This window comes from Cynocephalus volans, chromosome 10 (genome assembly GCF_027409185.1).
Source record: "Cynocephalus volans isolate mCynVol1 chromosome 10, mCynVol1.pri, whole genome shotgun sequence".
In the NCBI taxonomy this organism is placed as follows: Eukaryota; Metazoa; Chordata; class Mammalia; order Dermoptera; family Cynocephalidae; genus Cynocephalus; species Cynocephalus volans.
In genome coordinates, this window is record NC_084469.1 from 119,590,080 (window position 1) to 119,610,194 (window position 20,115).

At 54.8% G+C, this 20,115-nt stretch overlaps 1 protein-coding gene across 1 annotated transcript in view; it reads right to left on the reverse strand.

Moving 5' to 3' along the window:
- CMIP (c-Maf inducing protein) overlaps positions 1 to 20,115 on the reverse strand; it is a 232,823-nt gene that overhangs the window by 2,800 nt on the left and 209,908 nt on the right. The window contains exons 11-19 of the mRNA XM_063110618.1: positions 13,498 to 13,563; positions 12,228 to 12,254; positions 11,909 to 11,957; positions 8,845 to 8,952; positions 6,252 to 6,368; positions 4,643 to 4,783; positions 3,771 to 3,818; positions 2,516 to 2,662; positions 1,210 to 1,315 (exon numbers count right to left, since the gene is read on the reverse strand). Of these exons, the coding sequence (XP_062966688.1) occupies positions 1,210 to 1,315; positions 2,516 to 2,662; positions 3,771 to 3,818; positions 4,643 to 4,783; positions 6,252 to 6,368; positions 8,845 to 8,952; positions 11,909 to 11,957; positions 12,228 to 12,254; positions 13,498 to 13,563 (809 nt within the window). The remainder of the gene's footprint in view (positions 1 to 1,209; positions 1,316 to 2,515; positions 2,663 to 3,770; positions 3,819 to 4,642; positions 4,784 to 6,251; positions 6,369 to 8,844; positions 8,953 to 11,908; positions 11,958 to 12,227; positions 12,255 to 13,497; positions 13,564 to 20,115) is intronic.

A 20,115-nucleotide genomic window follows, 5' to 3' on the forward strand; every position in this document is an offset into this window, starting at 1 on the left:
GCACAGCCAGGGTGGCCCACTAGATACGGAAAGTCTACTTCAGGCATGTGCTGGTCCGAATTGTGTCTTCATTCTCTTCTCATCCTCTAAGCCTCCCTCCCTTCTGGTCCCACTGTCATGCACCTTCACTGCCCGGACTAGTTGTCCCCAGAGCTTACCCCATCATACCCGAGACCAGCCCAGATGGGCCAGCCTAGCCATTCCCCAAGTGCACCTGGAAGCTGCCCCAGGAGTTGCAGACTCAGGCTGGGCTTCACAGCAAGCCTCAGACCTTGGCTTGTGTCAGAATCACGCGGGGAGCATGTTAAAGATGCAGATGCTCTTGCCCACTCCTAGAGATGCTGAGTGAGGGGGCTGGAGCAGGGCCCAGGAGTCTGCACTGTTCATCAGGTTACCTTCTCCTGGCACTAGGTGGCTCCAATGAAAGTGTCCAGGGGGCACATGTGCAGGAAACTGGCTCCAAGACTCACCCCCTCTGCCTTCCATTACCCCAGTCACCCACCCCCCATCTCCAGAATTTGCCGTGACCTTGCAGGAATCATGGCCACTGCCCAGAGTGCCCCCCATGGCCAAGACCCATGTATGTATCTTGATGTCTAAACCAATGGATCTGAATACGGGAAAGCTGGTCATATGCAGTCCCAGGTGCAACAGCCCCGAGATTATCATTCAGTAGGTTAGGATTGTGGCACAGGAATCAGCATTTCTAGGGTCTTTGAATATTTTGTGGCTCCTTCTGTTACAGCAATGCTTCCCCAGCTTTAAACGGCTTAGGAATCACCCAGGCATGTGGTTAAAATGCAGTTTCTGGGTCAGGAGGGCTGAGTGGGGCCCAAGAATCTGCATTTCTGACCAGCTCCCAAGTGCTGTTGCTGGTTGGAGGACCACAGCAGCAATGTCCTAGGGAACTTTCCTCCTTGGTCCCTCAGTGGACTGTGAGTGTTGGAGGCTGTGGGCTGGCCTTACTGTTTTCTTTTTCCTCTAGAACACAAGTTCCATGAGGGCAGGGATATACTACCCCCACTGCTTTGTTCCCAGCACCTAGAACAGTGCCTGGTACACAGTAGGTGTGCAGTGAACACTTGCTTAGTGAATGGACAAGTCTCTGTCCCAGCACACAGTATAGTGCCTGGTACAAAGTTGGCCAGGTTTGCAGAAGGAAGGAAGGAATGAAGCAACCCCTCCCCCAGCAGCCCCCTGGGTACTCACAGCTGAGGGCCAGCAGGCCAGCGTCAGTGACTGGGGTCTCGCACAGGTTCAGCACCTGGAGCATGGTGAGGTGTTCTGACAGGAGCCGCAGGCCGGCGTCTCCAAACTATGGGGAACAGAGACTCTCAGCCCTCTCCAAGCCACCCCCGGGAAATGGCCCCAAGGCTGGGGCAGAGGTGGAGGAGGGGGATGGGGACAGAGCCAGGCTCTGAGGCCCATGGCCCTCCAAGCCTTGGGGTTTGGGCTGCTCTCACTTCCTACAAAGAATCAAATGCTTCTCTTGACCTGGGTTTGAATCCTGCTCCTGGCAGTGGGATGTGGTCCAGGCAAGGCCCCTCCCTTGTTTTGCCATTTGTCAAGGAAGGCTTTGAGCATTTATCTTGCTGGGAACGTCCCAGTTTCTCTCTTGTAAAGGGAGGGTACAGGCGGAGGCTACACTGCCCAGGCAGGGAGTGAAGACCACATGAGCTGATCCGTGCACGGTACAGCTCAATCGACCAGGAGCTGGGGCTCAGCGGGCACTGGCCTTTTTGTGGTGGTTGTTGCCACCACAAAAAGACCCACAAGCCACGGCACACTCCCTGGCACACCAGTGGGACCCGCTTCACCTCTCAGCTCTGCCTCTCACAGGCTGGACATGTCCCTGCCATGGGGCTCAGCATTTCTCACTGTGAGATGTGCCATCGGGCTTCATGAGGTCCCCGACCTCCTCTGACCTGGGGAGGTGGGGTGGGTGCTGAGCTCAAGGCGTGGTGTGGTAATCAGGTGGCTGGGCCCCAGGGGCTCTGTGCAGCAAGGCCACATATGGTAAAGGGGTGCAGGGGCAAGGGGCAGGGAGGAGGGTGACAGTACAGGGAGGAGAGTGAGGGGCGGGGAGGAGGGGAGGGTGCAGGGAGGAGGGTAAGGGGCAGGGAAGAGGGTAAGGGGCAGGGAGGAGGGTGTAGGGAGGAGAGTGAGGGGCAGGGAGGAGCAGAGGGTGCAGGGAGGAGGGTAAGGGGCAGGGAGAAGGGTGTAGGGAGGAGAGTGAGGGGCAGGGAGGAGCGGAGGGTGCAGGGAGCAGGGGAGGGTACAGGGAGGGGGCGAGGGGCAGGGAGGAAGGTGAAAGTGCAGGGGGATGTGTAGGAGGGGAGGGTGTGGGGAAGAGGGTGAGGGGTGGGGAGGAGGGTGAGGGGCAGGGAGGAGGGTGAGGGGCAGGGAGGAGGGTGAAAGTGCAGGAGGACGTGGAGGAGGGTGGGGGACGTGGAGGAGGGTGAGGGGCGGGGAGGAGGGCGGGCAGGGCAGCGGTGGGGCGGGCGGCAGGACATGCCTGCGTGGACCACAGGTTCAGCTGCTTGAGAGAAGGCAGTTTGATGAGGTGCTCGGCGCAGGCACTGGTTACATTGGTGAAGGCCAAACTGAGGTTCTCCAGGTTTCCGAAGGAGCCAGAGCTGAGCAGGCGGGCCAAGTCAGCGTCCTGCAAAGAGACGCAGGGGTCTCAGGGTGTCCTGAGGCTTCTGAGAGCTCCTGAGACCCTGAGCCCTCCTAACTCCTCTCCCACCTCCTTTCCCTCTCCCTACAGAGAGCTATTCCAGGGGACTGCAGATCCCAGGAGCCGAGGTGACCCACTGGTGGGTTGGGCCAGGGGGAATGGCAGGGAGGGAGGGGCTGCCTCTGGCAGCTGTGGGTGGAGGAGAAAGCCTTCAGCACTGACTCACACCTGAGTCACCAGCAGGGGTGTTCCGAGGCCATGTCCCTCCCCGGGCGTGTCTGTCTCACTCTCCCAGACAGCAGCTCCAGCCCATTTCCCACATGCAAACACCGAGGCCACCCTCAACTCCAGTGCCTGAAGAGATTGACCCACGCCCGAGTGCTAGACTGTGAGGTGGCTGAGGGCAATGTCCATTCTGCCTCCTGGTCTCCTGGAGCGTTAGCTGCCCCCTGGAGGCCTTGAGGCAAGGCTGACTTCCCAGCCTCCCTTGCAGTTAAGTGTGGCCCGCGCTAGATGTGCACAATGCAGGGTAAGTGGACATTCGAGAGGAACTTCCATGGAGGCTCTTACAGGGAAGGGGCATGTTCTCTGCCTCTTCCTCCTTCCAGCTGGCTGGAATGGAGACAAGATGGCTGGAGGCTGAGCAGCCTTCTTGGTCCATGAGGCAGACACCACGCATCAAAGACAGTGGGGCAGCACAATAAAAGGAAATACAATCCCTGCAGACCTCATAAGATGGGAGTGCTGAGGTGCACGGATCTCATAGGGTTGTGAAAATAAACTAGTAGTACAGTATCTGGCACGGCACATGAATGATCATGTCTATAGCTATTATGACCATTATTATTAACAATTACTGGTAACATATTGACATTAATATCACCAATGACCTTATAATGTTTTAGTTCTCTCCTTGGTTTTCATTTCTCTCCCTGCAACCCAGTTTCCTCCTGGAAGAGCTGACCTGTCAAGTGTGAGGGGGTCCTTGCTACCCTCTCCCATCCCTCCATCTCAGCAGCAGACACCACCTGCCATTCCCTAGCAGCCCACCGTCCCTCCACCAGGCCCCGCACAGAGAACCAAACCAACTCACCGTGGACTTGGAGGGCAGTGTTAGCCTGGTGGGCCCGCCTTTCCTTTGCTGCAACAGAAACCAGAATGGTTATGACTGTTCTTTCCTGTTTCCACGCAGCACCTCCACCTCTGCTAACAGGACTAGTGGAACCACCATTGTTTTCTTGGTGGTGAGAGGCAGTGTGGTGGTCCTGGTCTCAGAGGCAGACCCTGAGACAAGGTGTGAGCACAGGCAGTTTATTAGACAGGTGATCCTAATGCCAGTAGGGGAGTGCGGAAGTGAGACTGTGGACGCCCCTAATGGAAGGGGGGTTATCAATCCAGCTATCATTGGGAGCAACTGGCACCAAATCCCACTGGGGGACTCTGGGAAGTGGTGAAAGAGCCATGTCTCAGAGATGTGCTGCCTGAGGGGTGAGGGAGCTGGGGTGACTCAGGAGTTATCAGTGGAGGGCTGTGTGAATTCCCCAGCACTTCTGTCCTGCTGTGCATGCATGTGTGTGCGTGTATGCACAAAGACAAATAAGGGCCTTTGGCAAAGAGGTGGGGTGCTGGCATTTGGAAGTCAGGCCCCTGTGTGCTGAAATGGAAAGGTCTAAGTGACATGGAGGAGGGAGGACAGGACTGGGATCCAGTCCTGGTCAGGACCCATTATGAGCTGTGTGACTTTGGGCCAGTTGTGTTACCTCTCTGTGTCTCTCTTTGATCACCTGTAAAGTGGCAGGTGATAATCCTGACCCCCTTGGGTTTGGAGGAGGATTCTAGGAGACAGAGGCCTCTGCAGGTGTAAGTCGTAGCTCCTGGGCTTGGCCCCATCTCCCCCCGGCTGTTGGCTCTGGGCCGCCTGGCCCAGAAGCCTCTGGGAGTGGTCGGCACCGGCTGCAGACTCACCAGCTCCTTCAGCTCCCGCTGCCGGTCGCACAGCTGCTCATACATGCGCTTCCCCACATCCGTGCTCTCCAGCGTTGAGATGATCTGCAGTTGGGTGTCGTTGTTGTCGATGATGTTGTATTCCAGCATCAAGCACAGGATCTGCCCAGAACCACAGAGGTGCGTTACGGGCCTGGCCTGCGTCCCTGCGCTAAGGTGCTCCTTGAGGGTACAGAGGACGGAACCCACAGCCCATTGTGACAGCCCCCCATGAGCCCTGGAAAGGGAGTCTGGACTTGAACTAAGCATACTCTGGGCACCCCAAGGGTCTCATTTTGGAAACCAGCAATGCTGCCCTCCCCTGTCGGCACTCCTGGCTGTGTGACACTGAGCAGCTTCCTACCCATGCATTAGGGACACTAGCGCAAGGTGGCCAGGTGCAGAGCAGGCCCTTGCTACCTGCATGCAGGAACGAGGTACACCAGCCCCCCGAGGGCTGACAGACAGCCCAGGAGACAAGACACCTCCTTCCACCCCTGGTTCTTCCCCCGTGCCTGGCACAGTGCAAGGGCTCAAGAGAAGCTCACGGACTGAACTAGAGCCCTAGGGCCCCTCTGCAGCACACTGCCCTCCTGCCTGGGGGGCAACACACAGGACAGCCCTGCCTCCAAGACCGGCTTTCTAATGACTTCTCACTCGCCAAGGAGAGCCCACCTGTTCCAAGCCTGTGTGTCACCTCTCACCTGCCTCCTGCGTCCCTGCTCAAGCCTCCCCCCCGCCAAGTCTCCTGTCACAGGGCACTCGAGCCTAAATCCCACTCCTCACCAGCACCTTAGGGCAACTAGTAGGCTCTTCACACATGTCCAGTGCATCCCAGACCTCTCACCCCTGGACTCACTGTGTTCCAGCCACCCTGGCCTCCAACAACCCTCTTCCTGCCACAGGGCCTCGGCACAGGCTGTCCCCGCGACCTGGAAAGCTCTGTTCCTGCCTTCCTAATTCCTCCTCGTGCTCAAATCACCGTAACTCTCACTGCCACAGAAAGCTCTGGTGGCTTGAAAACACGCCTTGAAATTCTTCAACTCTCTTCCTGCTGAGGGTCTAATTTCCATGCCCTTGACTCACCAGGCAAGAGGTGACATGGGGGACTTGGGGTGTGTGCTCTCTGGCAAGTGGGCTGGCCATGGTGGGGCCACAGAGGGAGAGAGAGGCTGGGGAGTCCCAGCGACCCCAGCTGTCACTGTTGGAGTCCTCTCAGGCCAAGGCAGGATGCCCTGGAGATGACCAGTCCAGCCCCATCTGACTGCAACCACCAGACCATGAGTGAGAACTTCGTAGCTGAGCCATGTCACCCCAAGATCCATGAGCAAAACAAATGAGTTTTATTGTAAAGTCTCCACTTGGGGTAGTTTGTTAGGCAGCAATAGACAAACAGAACACAAACCTCCTTGGTGTCTCTAACCAACATGCTGGGCCACAACTGAAATGAATGAACTGTTTGGCAAAGTCCTGTGGCTCCTGCTGAGCCCAGGAGGGCTGGGCTGCAACTGCCTTGCTCCCAGGAGGCTCTCAGTCAATTAGACCCAGGACAGGGCACCGCAGCCTTGCCGGGGGCTCAGACCCCCCTTACCTCCACCATGGTCTGGTTGCCCCTCAGCGCCAGGAGCATGCAGGGGCCCAGCTTGTTTTCGGCCAGGGAGAGCAGGAACTTTTTGGTCTTGTAACAGGAGCCCATGAGGATGTGCACCTGTGAGGAAGAAGGACCAAGTGAAGGGATGGGGACTGCTATGGGGACTGCTATGGGGCTGTGGCCCTCCATGCCAGCCTCCCATGTGCTGGGAGGAGCACAAAACCAGGAGACATTTCACAGACCTGACTCACGCCCGGTCTGAATACCTGGATCTTCAGTGACTGCCAGACTCCTATGCCAATGCAGGACACCCCTCCCTGACCCTTCCCAGGATGGACAAGCCTTGGGGACACTGTGCTACGTGAAAGAAGCCAGTCACAAAAAAAGATATTACATGACTCCACTTACACGAGATACCTAGAACAGGCAAATGCATAGAGACAGAAAGTAAAACAGTGGCCACAAGCTGAGGGCAGGGGGCACGGGGAGTTGTTTAATGGGGACTGAGTTGAAGTCTGAGATATTGAGAAAGTTCTAGAGATGGAGGGTAGTGATGGCTGCACAACAAAGAGAATGTACTTAATGCCACTGAACTGTATGCATAAAAATGGTTAAAACAGTAACTTTTATGCTATGTATACTTTACCACAATAAAAAGAAAAAGGCCCCTCCCTGGCTCCCCTTGAGAGTCTGCTGACATTTGGTCCTCTGAATTCCTAGCACCACTGGAACCAGGCAGAAATTTCTGGGCAGCCCTCGCTTCGGGGGTGTACAAGTCCAGCCCTCATGCATGTGGCACTGGGGACCACCTGCCCAAGCCCTCTGTGAGCTCAGAAGTGTGTTTTGGGAGATCGCCTACCCCAGAAACTCAAGAACTGGCAAATCCTGCTCCATCCTGGGTTACATGTTGGGCAGTCCCTCCTTCTGGTGTATGGGGGGGAGAGAGGACACAAGGGCAGGGGTCCCCAACCAACAGAGCTGGGGGAGGCCCAAACATCCCCCGCCTTTCCTCCCAACTTCACATAATAGCAAATGTCCTTCCACGGTTGAAATGGCCGCCTAATCCAGAGGACCACTCCTGCCCGTGTGTCTCCATGGAAACGACACATTCCACCCCAGGGGCTGTCTGCTTCCTTCCCCTGTACGCTTTTTCTGCTCCATCATTAACAACTCTGGCGTACAAATGGAATCTCTCAGGCTGGGAAGCAGCCAGCTCCCTGAGTTCTCTCTCGCACCGAATCCCCACATGGAGACCACAGTGCATTGCCATGGTGAAGCTGTGACATCAGAGGAGCACCCTCGAGAGACTATCACGAGTACTAGAGGGGGGGTGCTGGCAGGCAGGGGCGGGCATGGTTCAAGGCTGCACAGAGAATTCAGAAAGGGGCAGCAGGCAAGGAATGGGGCAGGGCGCGCACGGAAAAGGGCCTAAAAATAAGCCCTTTTCGAGAGTGGTTCCTGAGGAAGCACAGACATGTCTGCTAAGTTCACTGCAGAGAGGTTATGACCTGTCACCGCGAACCTGCCACCTGACAGAGATGACAATAACCACAGCTGTCATTTCTGAGCACTGGCTGTGTGGCCGGCTGGGCACCTTGCATCTACTGTTGCATGCAATCACTATGGCGATGTCCAGAGGCCGGTGCTGCGCTCCCTGTTTCACAGTTGAGGAAATGAAGCTCACAGAGGCCAGTCACCAGCCCAAGGCCAACAAGTTGGCATGTAGCTGGGTGGCGATCAGAGCCTGGGTTTGGCGGACACCATGCTTTCTTGTGTTACATAAGCGTGGGAGCGCGAGCAAGGGGTGAATGCAGTGGGCTTTGTTAGCAAGCGGAATAGCTGAGGTCGCTGGCCACTTGGGTGGAGCAGCTGCCCTGGGGGAAGAGGAGTCTGTGTCCCTTTACTATTGGAGGAAGGGCCACTTCAGGACAGTGTGGCCTGGCTAAGGAAGGGCCTCGAAACAGAAGGCCTGTGTGATCTCAGGCAAGTCACTGAACCTCTATGGGCCTCTGTCTCAGCACAGGTGTAATTAAGTGACAGGGGTGCCATGAAGATGAAGAGATAAGTGCAGGTGAATTGCCTGACAGTGTCCTGCATACAAAAGGTACTGGATGTCACCAGGAATGCAGTTATTGGTCTGGTGACCTGGGACCCTTCATCTAAGGCAGGGATGATAACCCTGACCATGGCGCCTCACTGTAAGGATAAATGAGCTAGTGGATTTGCAGTGCCTTCTAGAATCCCTGGTGTGTGGGGAGCACACAGTACCACGACAGTGAACTGTGTGATCCTGGGCACTTTACGCTCAGTTCTTTGGCTGCCTTGTCTGTGGCATGGGGTAACAGTATGCGTCCCCTTGTCCCAGAGCCATGTGAGGCTGAGTGACAACAGAATGCTGAGCTCTTGGCTGGAAGCCTGCTCAGGTAAGAAAGGAATGACAATGTGGTCATCGTCACCATCACCTCATGACCAGCACCATCTTAGCCTGGAAGTCCCCAGGTAGGCCACAGTGGACTTGGGGCAGCTATTTCACTAGTCAGGTGCACCAAACCCAGTGCCCACCAGTAACTCCTGGTAGAGGGGGCCCACGTACCATGCTGGCAAACAGCTCCCCGTCATCATCACAGGCCACCCCTCCAGGGCTGTAGAGCTGAAACCAGCCGTCTTTGCCAGCCCGCACACTCAGCAGGCACGAGTGGACCTACCACACAGAGGAGAAATACGTCTGGTCAGCTTCACGCAGACCCGGCGACAATGGTGATCCATAACCCACACATGCAAACGTTAAAGCCTCGGACAAGTACCACAGTTAAGAAACCTGTTTAACTTTGTTTAGTCCAGTGACTCCCAGCCTCCCAATAAGTTCCATGGAAAACTTTTTGGGAAACGCTGTGGCCGCCACACACTGAGGAGCTCCAGCCATTCTCCATCGGCACCCCAGGAAGGAGGGTCAGGCCCTGCTCAGTGAGCTGCCCTGTGGCTGTACCAAGGGGGACACACTCAGAGCCACTGCTGATTCACACCCTTTTTCCTGTGGCTTCTTCTGGGAGGGGCCATTCCTGTTTTCTCCTTTCTCCGTCCCATTCTCTGTCCCCACCTCCCCTGTCTGTGCCTCTAACTCCTTTCACCTGCTCTCTGCCCCTCTCTCCCTTACTCTTCAGGGTTCTGCTGCCCATCACTGACCCTCACTCTCAGGGTGCCTGCCTTCTTCTCTCCCTGAGTGTCCCATCTTCACTTGTGTGGGCACTGTCCTCCTTGCTAGGTACCTGCCCCACTAATCACTCTCTCTTTTCCTCTGGGACTCTGCCATCCTCTCGTTAGGTCTCGTCTCCACCTCCTTCTCTGAGTCTTTGTCCCTCTCCATTGAAGGGTCTCTGTCTAGGGTGGGAGGCAACTTTAGTGCCAAAAGCACAGCTCTCAAATTCCTTCCCAGAGCTGTGTGTGTGCCTGTGAGTGGGTGGGCGTGTTTGTGCATGTGTGCGTACACGTGCGTGTGCATGCATGCGTGTTTGGAAGGAATCCCACATCCACTCTGGCCCCCGCTGACTGCAGAAAGAGGGAGAGAGAAACACAAAGGCCTTTGTTTTTTATTCTCCTCCCGGCCTCAGAAGCAAGCCGAGAGAAGGGCCTGATCATTTCCTGCAGGAGTGAATGACAATTTGCTGCCAAGAGTCTCTTACAGATATTAAACTGATCACAACCCACACACAAGAAAACAGAAACAAAGGCAGTGGGCCTTTATTTTCCCTGTAAGTTGAAAGAATATGTAGCACCCACTTATCTACCTCAAAGATATAAGGACTTGAGTATAAAATGGTATCCAACAAATACAGCAAAGAATTTAAAAGAGTACAACTTTGGCTTCATTTAGGAGGGAGAAAGTAGGAGGGAGGAGAGAAAGAAGAGTGAGAAGGAAAAAAGGAGAGAGAGAGAAAAAGAAACAGCAGAGAAAATAAAATGAAGAGGCAGACAGGAAAAGGAGCACCTGGGGCGGGGAACTCGTGGACGTGACCCTGGCTGGGGACTGCCCTTCCTGCAGCTATCCCTTCCTTCTGCCTGTCCGCTCTGGGGAGCAGCTGGGGCCACTTTTATTCTCCCAACTTCAAAGTCTCTGTTTGAAATAAAGGCTCACTTTCCTGGAGAATTCTGAGAATCTGTCTTCACCCGCAGTGAGGGACGACTTAGGTTTAAGGAATATGGAGACAATCGTGGGTCCCCGAACACTTGAAAGCTCCTATTGGATGTTTCCACTCTTTCCCAGTGTGCCTGAGCATCATTTTTGGAATTGGCATTTAGAATAATGGTGTTTTAGAGCTAGATCCTTTCAGATCCTTCTACAACTAGGTTTTACAGGGTGGCCTGGAGACAATCACATCAGAAACACTTGGAATGCTTGTTCAAAATGCAATTCTTGGCCCATCCCAGACCCAGTGAACTGGAACCATGAGGGGTGCAGTAGGGAGTCTGCCTTCTGAACAAGCTCCTCAGGTAAAAGTTTGAGAGCTACTGCTCTAGAACTTCTGGATTTAGAGCTTGGCAAACTGTAGGTTATGAATCACGGAGACCTGCAATGGTTAGACATGGCAAGGTTTTGGTGTCTGTGTGTTCCCAAATCCCTTCAAGCCCCACGCTCCATCCTCCTGCCCAGTATCAGCTTTCCAGACCCAGGTCAAGTTTCTCCCCCCAGCTTCAGTCCATTTAGCTAAGTCCAACCAATTCAGTGTCACCTCCTCCAGGAAGCCTCCCTGGATGCCTCCATTGAGAGGAATTCACTCCCTCCTCTGCCCATCCTTCTCCCCGCTCTGCTGGGAGCACATGTTCAGGTCTTTCCCCATCCCAGAATCCATGTCCACAGAGAGGTGGGCTGAGAGCTGGTTATTAGCACAGGCTCTGGAGCTAGGTTTCCTGGGCTCGAATCCTGCTTGGCCACGTACCAGTTGTGCAACACTGGGGATGGAACTTAACATCAATTTTGTCAACTCTGAAAGAGAGTGATTCTGATGTAACATGGGGATGATAACAGAACCTACTCATAGGACTGTCGGGAGGATTAAGAGAGAAAATGCAAGTGCCTGACAGACAGGGTAGGTGCTTAGGGAGGGACGTGTGATGCTGCTGTTACTGGTATACAGGTGCAGGGGGAGGAGGAAGGCTCCGGGTCGATGTCCTTGCTCATGCACACAGGCTCTGGGGTGAAAGTCTGCCCTCCCTGGAAGCCCAGCTTTTCTGAGGGACAGAGTGGCTCCTGAGGGAGGCCCTTGGCCCCCATGCCCAGGAAATAAAAACCCAGCTCAGATTCCTTTTCAGCTCACTGATTCACAGAACAGCAGGCCCAGACAAGATCAAAACGCTGTCTCGGAGCTGGTTGGGAGCCCCCACTCCAGCCCACACCTAAATCAAGGCCTCCACTGAGTGGAGAAACCGCCAGCCAGTGGAAAACCGCCTCTGGTCAGCCCGAGTTTACAGTAAAACGCTGACATCATGGGCCGGGCTCCGACGCCAGGGCGGGGCTGTGTTTACGCACAAGGCAAGGAGCCTCTGTAAGCTGTGCTGGATGCCCCTGGTGGCAAAGAGGCCCCCAACAGAGCCCCAGCGAGCCCTCAGAGTCCTGCTGTCCCCCCGGCAGTGGGCCTGTGAGGCAGGAAGGCAGGCCTCACCTCTTGTCGTGGGTCTTCGGCGAACCTCTGGATCACATACTTCAGTTCCCTGGAAGAGACAGGCAGGGGCGGAATCACTCGTAGGCCCAGGGGAAGGTGCGTGGCTGGGGAGTGGGTGGGAGGAGCAGGGCCGGGGACCGGGTGAGCTGATGGATTGGGGCACGCCTGGACGGGCTTGGACACGTGTCACGGGAGAGGAGAAGCTGGTGGTGTCTCCCAGAACACGTGACACAAAGAATGGGCCAGAAGGAGGGCTGACCTCAGAACAGAGGACATTTGCCCCAGGAGAAGGTAACCAGGGCGCTGTCCAAATACTCACTTGGTGAACTTCTCGTGTGCGAGAGCTCTGTAATAAAAACAAAGGAAAAAACAGCAGTGAGCGGGGCACTGAAATAGCACCACGTTCCAGAGACTTCCTTCTGGGGATGTTTAGACTCTACGGCTGATTCAAAGAATGAAGAGGAGTTGAGAATGAAATGGCAACACTTTGTCCCTACCCAAAGCTCCAAGACAAAGACTTCTTGGAGAGGCCATGTCACTTGACCGAGTGCCCCTGTGCCCCAGCCACCCCGGGGACCACACCTGCAGCACGCAGCTGACTGGGTGCATGAGCGCATGCAGAAGCACGTGGGCTCCTGGGACCCAGGTGTGCTCGTTAATTGTTCCACAATTGTCACTGGCGCACATCAGCGCGCCAATCAGGGACCATTTGTCCCAGCGAGTTGCATCATGGGTACCATCAAGTGCGTCCCCAGCCTGCGGGGACAGTGCCTGCAGCCAATGATGCCACCGCTCTTCCGAGACCAAAGAGACCAACTCAGCTCTCAGGAGTCAGATTTCTCCTGTCTTGAGTCCTGGAAGCCCCAGGGGACCAGCCAGGCCAGCAAATGAGGCAATTACTGAGTGTAATGTCCCCCTTGGAGAGCCACATTTCATAAACATGGGCAAGTTAATCGGCTCCGGAGAGAGCTTCGGGCCGCCTTCTGAGGCCTGGCTTCTTCAAATCTATCAAAACAGAGACCTGGAGGCATTTTAGGGCCTGGTTATGTAGACAAAGCTTTCTCCTCAAGCCAATATCCACCAGTGTTCTCCCTGTTTGCCTGAGATAAATTCAACATCGGGATCAGGGCTGGTGGGAGAGAGTCACTGTGCAGCACGAGCTAATGACAGTGACAGCATGGTAAGACAGCTCCCAGTGGCCAGCGCACGGCCGGCAAGGCTTCTACACGCATGATCTTCGGGCTGTGGCATCCCCGCAGAGAGGGCAGGGACAGACGTTACTGCTCCCGGCTGATGTGTGGTAAAAATGGCAAATTTACTGCACACAAGTCACTGCGGGAGGGCTGTTTGTATTCTTAGCTCGGCAAATCCCATAACAATGAGATGAGGTGGCTCCTACGATTTCCCTATTTTTCAGGGCTGGGGGGGGAGGTGTCCCTCCAGAGGGGTCCCCCAGCTGAGACTGTGGCCGAGCCAGGACCGACATCTCCATGGTCTTCCCACTGTGACTTGATGTGTCCCATGAAATGACTGGTCCCCTGCTAAGGCCTCAGAGGTCAGAGGGTTGCAGAGACGTGCGCAGTACTTACTCTTTGGGGAATGGAATGGGTTGAAGCAAGCTGGCCAGAGAGGGTCTCCAGTCATCATAGTCAGACCTAGAATGAGAGAGAGTGACAGTTAGGTTTGGTCGGGATGGGCTGGAAGATGGGACGAGAGGCTGGCAGAGTCACGTGGCTCCAGCTCTGCTCCTCCTGTTTCAATTCCTGGGAAGCTGACGACACGTGTCTTGGTGTTCACAGCATGGTCACGAGGTCACTTCAACAGAACCTGTCCCGAGACTCCCTTGTGGCACCAGCCCCAGGGGTCAGCTGTCTAGTTCCCTAGGTTGTCACGTCCCCCTCGCCTGAGCCAATGCTACACTGTCATTGTTCATTCTCTCCTCTGAACCATCGGGGGGTGTCATGGGCTGAATTGTGTCCCCCTTGCCCACCCTTTATATGCTGAAGTTCTAGTCCCTCGTACCTCAGCATGTGACTGTATTTGGAGATACAGTCTTCAAATAGGTGATGAAGTTAAAACCATGCCATTGGGGGCCCTAATCCAATGGGACTGAGGGCCCTTTAAGAAGAGGAAATGTGGACACACAGAGGTACACCAGGCACTTGCACAGAGAGAAGAGACCACGTGTGGACATGAGAAAAGGCGCCGCCTGCAAGCCAAGGAGTGAGGCCTCAGGAGAAACCAACCCTGCCCGTATCTTCATCTCAGAGTTTTGCCCTCCAGAACAGAACCAGCACTGCTGTTGGTTACATCATGAAGCCTGCGGTATGTTGTGGCAGCCCCAACACACCAACACAGGGGCCTGAAGTGGGACTGCAAAGCCGCCCTCGCCTTTGATTGAGGAGAACTGAGTGGAAAATCTATAGACTGACTCACCCAAAATAAAAATTACCTGCTGTTTATCTGTAGTTTGGGTCAACCCTACTGATTTACTGCATACTTCTATTCCTGCTTCCAGACAACTGCTTTTCTTTTTTTTTTTGACAGTTGATGCTAATGATAGCAATAATGAGACGATGACGAACATAATAATGAACAGCAGCAGTGACGATCTCGTCGGCGCTTCCTACACGCACTGCATTAGGCTGACAGCTTGACCTAGGTTCGCGGGCCCCTCACAAGAGCACCGAGGAGTCAGTTTGATTAGCCCCGTTTAACAGGTGAGGAAATCTGGAGCCCAGAGAGGGTAAGCAAACTGCTCCAGCTAGCACAGCTCTGCTGATGAGCACGCAACTCCGGGCTTCGCTTCTGCAGATGGTCTTAGCAAAATCGGATCCCCACGTGGGTAAGCAATGGAGACTAAACCTCAATTAGAGTGAGAGCAGAAAGAACCACTGCTGGACACTGTTTATTCTACTTCATTTACGCCCCCCATGATGGAGGGCTCATTCGGAGTCACCCACACAGCTGGGATGAGGCAAGGTGGGACCCAGAACCAGGTGTTTCAGGCTCTACCACACCACAGGGTCACCAGGCACGGAGCGTCATGTCACCCGACCCTGGACAGACAACTATCTGACAGTGGAAATGGCACTCACGGTGATGACAGCGCCAGCTGCAATCACTGAGCACCCACTGTGTGCCAGGGCCTGCACCACACTCTTCCCTGCACTAGCTCATGGGATCTGCCCACCACCCCGCATGAGTCAAACTACAGCTGAGGAGCTGTTAAGCAACTCACCGAGGGTGACCACAGAGCAGTGCCACCAAGAGATCATGGGAGGGGAGGACGACAGCTTCAGGAGGCTGCTGTGGGGCCCCACAGGGCTGCTTTCCACCCTGTCAATTCAGCTGCTTCAAGAAGCAAATGCTTCTGCCAACTCTTCTCCCAAGAGGCCAGGAGGGTCCAGGGAATGCACGGGGCAGGCCAGCCTCTCAGTTTGAGGACAGAGGGGCCTACATCATGTGGCAAAGTATTCACACACAGCTCCCATTCTACAGATGAGGAAAACTAAGGCTCAGAGGAGTGTCTCGTTTTTTACAAGTCACTGGCTCATGGTCAGGATTTGACCTCAGATGTTCCAAAGGCCGTGACCCTGCTCTCTCCCTATTACTGACAGTTTAGAACCAATTCCCCCACCTGAGTTCCTTGATTTCTCTGGCTTTGGTACTTGGCTGAAGAGCAAACCCAGAGGTAGTCAGTCCTCCCCAGCTGTCCTAAGCCAAGCCTGGCACATCCGAGGTCCCGGAGTGAGGGGTGGCTGCTGGGGCGGTCCCCACCAAGCTGCAGAATTGTCCCTGGTGCTCCTGTGCTCACACACCTTGCCTTGTGCCAGCCCAGGGAGGGGCCAAGTCCCATCCCTGCATCCCCTGCATGGGCACTGGACCTGGCAGATGCTTGGTACTCGGGACAGGACTGCTGAACCGAAGGCCGGCACACACTGGATGGGGCCATCCACAGCCCAGGTCTGTGGGCCACTGGGAGTGGAAGGGGATGTTGATGAGCTTGAGGGCACTCAGACCTGGGCGGGGCAGAGGGATGGCCCTGGGACCCCAAGCCTAATTCTTGGTCCTATGACCCCAAGACTCCTTTACGTTTAAAATTTGGTGTTTCTCAACCTTCTTTTCACCACCACCTCCCACCCCTCCACCCTAGGAGCTTTCTAAACACTTTTTCCTAATTGTCCTCCCACCCCTATACAATTTTATGATAATAGTGTTTTTCTCCCCCCAGCAGCTGGCGAGTCCACACAATTTTAATACCACCTGTACATTGTACATCTGTTTGTGTGCTGCATGTCTGTCTGTGCCTCATACAGAAGCAGTAAGATTTTTTTCATGCCCAAGGACAAGTGCTTGCTCCTGTTGACCTCGCACAATTTAGATAACCCCTGGGTAAGGGCTTTCCTGCCCCACCTTCCTCCAAATAAACTCATGATTAAGTAGCAGCCTTCAGAGCCCAGATCACATCCTGGAAGGTTCTGAGGAAAGACTCAGAGGCCTGATGCATGGAAAAGAATGGCCAGAAGAGCCTGGTGGTCTGAGATAAGTGTTAACAGTGATGCTAGCTGATATTTACTAAGTACTTACTATGCTGTGCCCTGGGCATGGATTGGCTCACTTAATCCCCGAGACAATCATACAATGAGGGGGAGGATGCAGGTGAGGGAACCATCTGGATTATGGCTGCTAGGACAGCAGCTGCACTCAGCCAGGCCTGCTGGACCGCAGTGCCCAGGGCTCGCAGGCCCAGGCACTGTGCCTCCTGGGGGTCTTGGAGCCCACAGGCCTGTTGGACACACACCCCACACCCACATGCTCCGTTCTTGTAGGGTGGGGGGGGGGGGTCATCTATCTTTGCAGCTAGCTTGTCTTCCCTCCAAAAAATCTTCCTCCTCCTGTCCCCCACCTGTCACTGACTCATAAGGTTCTAGAAAATCTAAGCATGGTAACAGCAAGCCCTGTACACAGCCTGTCACATGCTACATGCTCTTCCCAGGACTTCTTATGTGCCAGCCCATGTCCTCCCAGCCACTTGGTCAGGTGGGTGCTCCTGCTACCCCCGATTCAGACAGGAAAACTGAGAGGCAGGTACAGTGAACCCCAGCCTCAGGCCACACGGCTTGTAAGGGCTGGGACTTGAGCCTGGCCCAGTGCCTGTGATCTGACCACTCACGTCACAGCATCTCACAGGGGGGGGGGGGGGGGGCAGCCCAGTGCATGCCTGCAGAGGGGACTGTCGCCCTGTATCAAAGGGGACAGTTCTTAAGGTCTTTTTTCTTTCTCTCTCTCTCTCTTTAAAAAATAAGCTCTATGTGGAAACGTCATTAAGTACAGAACTCTGAGATTTTAAATCAGAGTGAGACTCAGTAGACATGGAGCTGGGGCTCCACGGTTCCCTCCTGGACGGAAGGGGCTGTTGCCACGTCTGTTCTGTGGATCGGGGACTGTGGCCTGCATGCCCCAAGTGCTGAAACCAGTGAGGCTGAGGCCTGTCTTGGGCAGGGGACTAGGCAGAAGCCCTCTTCCTCCCACGTACCCGCAGCCTGGGCCTTGGCTTCCTGGCAGCTCCATCATGGTGGCTCCCACAGGACCAAGAGGGGTGTGGGGGCACAGAAAGAGGAAGAGGGCAAATGGACTTCCTTTCTCACCCCAGCACAGCCCAGCCTGGAAGTCTGCGGTTGGCTACTGGCCCCACTCCAGTCTGCCAGCCAGAGGCTGGGGCTGGGGCAGGGGAGCCTGGCCAGGCCCCTGGGGAACGGGACAAGGGATCCTCCCGTGGGTGGGCCTCTCTCCAACCGGCCTGGGCACAGGGGCCAGAAAGTTCCTGGCCTGGGCATTTGGAGACAGCACCACACAGCACTGCCTTGGCTCTGGGCAGGCTGGCTGTCCTAGGAGGGGCTGCATCTGGCCAGCGGGCCCCTCTCCCCTTTGGCCTGGGATGGGAGGAAAGCAGTAGGCCGGGCATGAGAGGCCTGAATCCCTCCCCAGGAAGGAGGAAAGAGAGCCAGCCCTTTCCTGGTTCAGTGAGGAAAGAAGAATGGCCTCCAACAGCCTCGGGTGTCAAGGACCAAACATCTAATCCTCACATTAACGAGGCCAGGCTGGCTTTAGAACCTCCATTTCACAGATGAGTAACAGGCCCAGAGAGGTTAAGACACCTGCCAAAGGTCACAGAGCTAACCAGGGGAGATCTGGACTTGAAGGAGCCTTTGTGAGCATGAAGCCTAGGTCTTCCACCTCATGCCACTCAGATGGGATTTTAACTCAACTCGGCAGGCGTTATCCAGAGCTCTGAGCTGTCCTGTGGACAAGATGTTTCCTTCCAGCCACAGCACTTTCTCTTGATTCACGGAAAGGACACTGCAGCCTTGATGCTCAGAAGGGCATGAGTGCAAGAAGACCTGTGTTTGAAACACATTTCAGTCTGCTTTGCTCCTGCCACTCATATATTCAGATGTATCTACTCCATCAAAAGACAAACCAGCTGATTAGAACCAGAGTGAGAAATGAATAGCCGTCATCTCTTAAGTCTCTACCTGCCTCATCATCCCATCGGGGACCTTCCAGGGCTACTGAGCAGATCTGCGGGCCTTAAATGCTGCAGGGAGTGTGACTTTGTGCCCCAGGAATTAGCATTTCATTTATTTATCTATCAACCTATCCATCTACTTTACCTAGATATACCTACACACGTACACATACATATACGTATATGTATTTCTCCTGCGCTGCAGACATCATCTGGAATCCATGCCAGAATGCACATGAGAAGACGCTGAGGCAAGAACACCTGTCCTTAGTGCTTCCCCCCTGCGTGCTAGGTATCGTGACAAATGCTTGGCACCCGCGAATTCATTGAATGTTCAAAGCAGCCCAGAGAACCAGAACAGACCAATAGAAACCGTTCTCCTTACTTTACAGCTGGGAAATCTGAGGCTCAGAGAAGTGGAGGAACTTGTCCAGATTTATATAAACAGCTAAATGGCGGTGATGGAGTCTGGATCGAGTTGGGTGCCTCCCAAGCAGGAGCGTTCAACCAAGGAGAAGGGGTTCTTCTACCCACTCCCACCCAGGCACCTTAGCTCCCAACCTTGTGTCCCACAGTGGAGGTGGCAGAGGAAGGCGAGCTGACTTTGAAGTCTGGCTGGCAGTGGGGGTTCTGGGGGCCACCAGCCCAGGTGAGGAACAGAGACTGTTGAATGGGGTCTAGTCAATCCTACCCCAGCCCCTCACCAGACACTCTGGCAATGTTCACGGACTTCCTCCTGGACCCAGTATCACTCCCAAACTCCTTCTCCATCTCAGCCTGTTCAGGCTATTTCAGCCATTCCTTGTATGACATGGTTCCAAACCCCTAAAAAAATTCCCCTTTCCTGCACCGAAGTCCTGGTGTTTCTTCTCAGCAGAGCTGTGGATCTGGGTGGGGCAGTTCTTCACAGAGAAGAACTGTCCTAGACAATACATGATGTCCCCCCTCCCCCAGCTGCTACCCTAAATATTCCAGCAATGTCCCCAGCCATCAGAACCCCAAATCATTGGGATCTTCCAGAAGGCCCTGAGCTGCAGCCCATCAGGCAGCTTCTAAAAGCCAACGTTTGAAGAGAGTAACAGCCAGATAGAAGAGGGCCCATCAGATGAGAGTGGTCGGCCCACCCCTCCTTGCCCATCCGTCCTTCTGTCACAGCGGCTCTCTTCTCTTCATGGACAGAAGTACGTCCCATTGGTTGTGGCCCACATGCTCCCGCACCTCTGCCCCATCTAAGCTTTACACAACCCCACCGAGCACTGAAAGCCACTGCTTTTAGCACTTGACAGTACTCAGATTCCAAGGGACCAAGAGCAAGGGTCAGTTGGGACACCTGGCACTTAGTGCATACCCTGGTCCTGCGTAGGTGAGCAATAAACATCTGACGAAAGGATAAGTAGGTGGCTGAGTGAGTGCATGAACAGCACGCAGGTGCCCAGCAGGAAAGGAGCTGGACCCCAAACTCCTACAGACCCGACCTGCTCTGTCTGGCTCCCGAGTCCATGTTCTGTCCATCGTACTACCTAGCCTGGGCCTCATGGGGTGATTTCTCTGAGCAACAACCTTGACCTGTGCTTCCTTTTCACAGGGTCTCTAGGGAATTTTTGCAGCTTGGGTTACTTTTCAAAGGTGTGGAATTCCAGCAATGCAAGGAACCTTCCTATGGAACACACGGTGA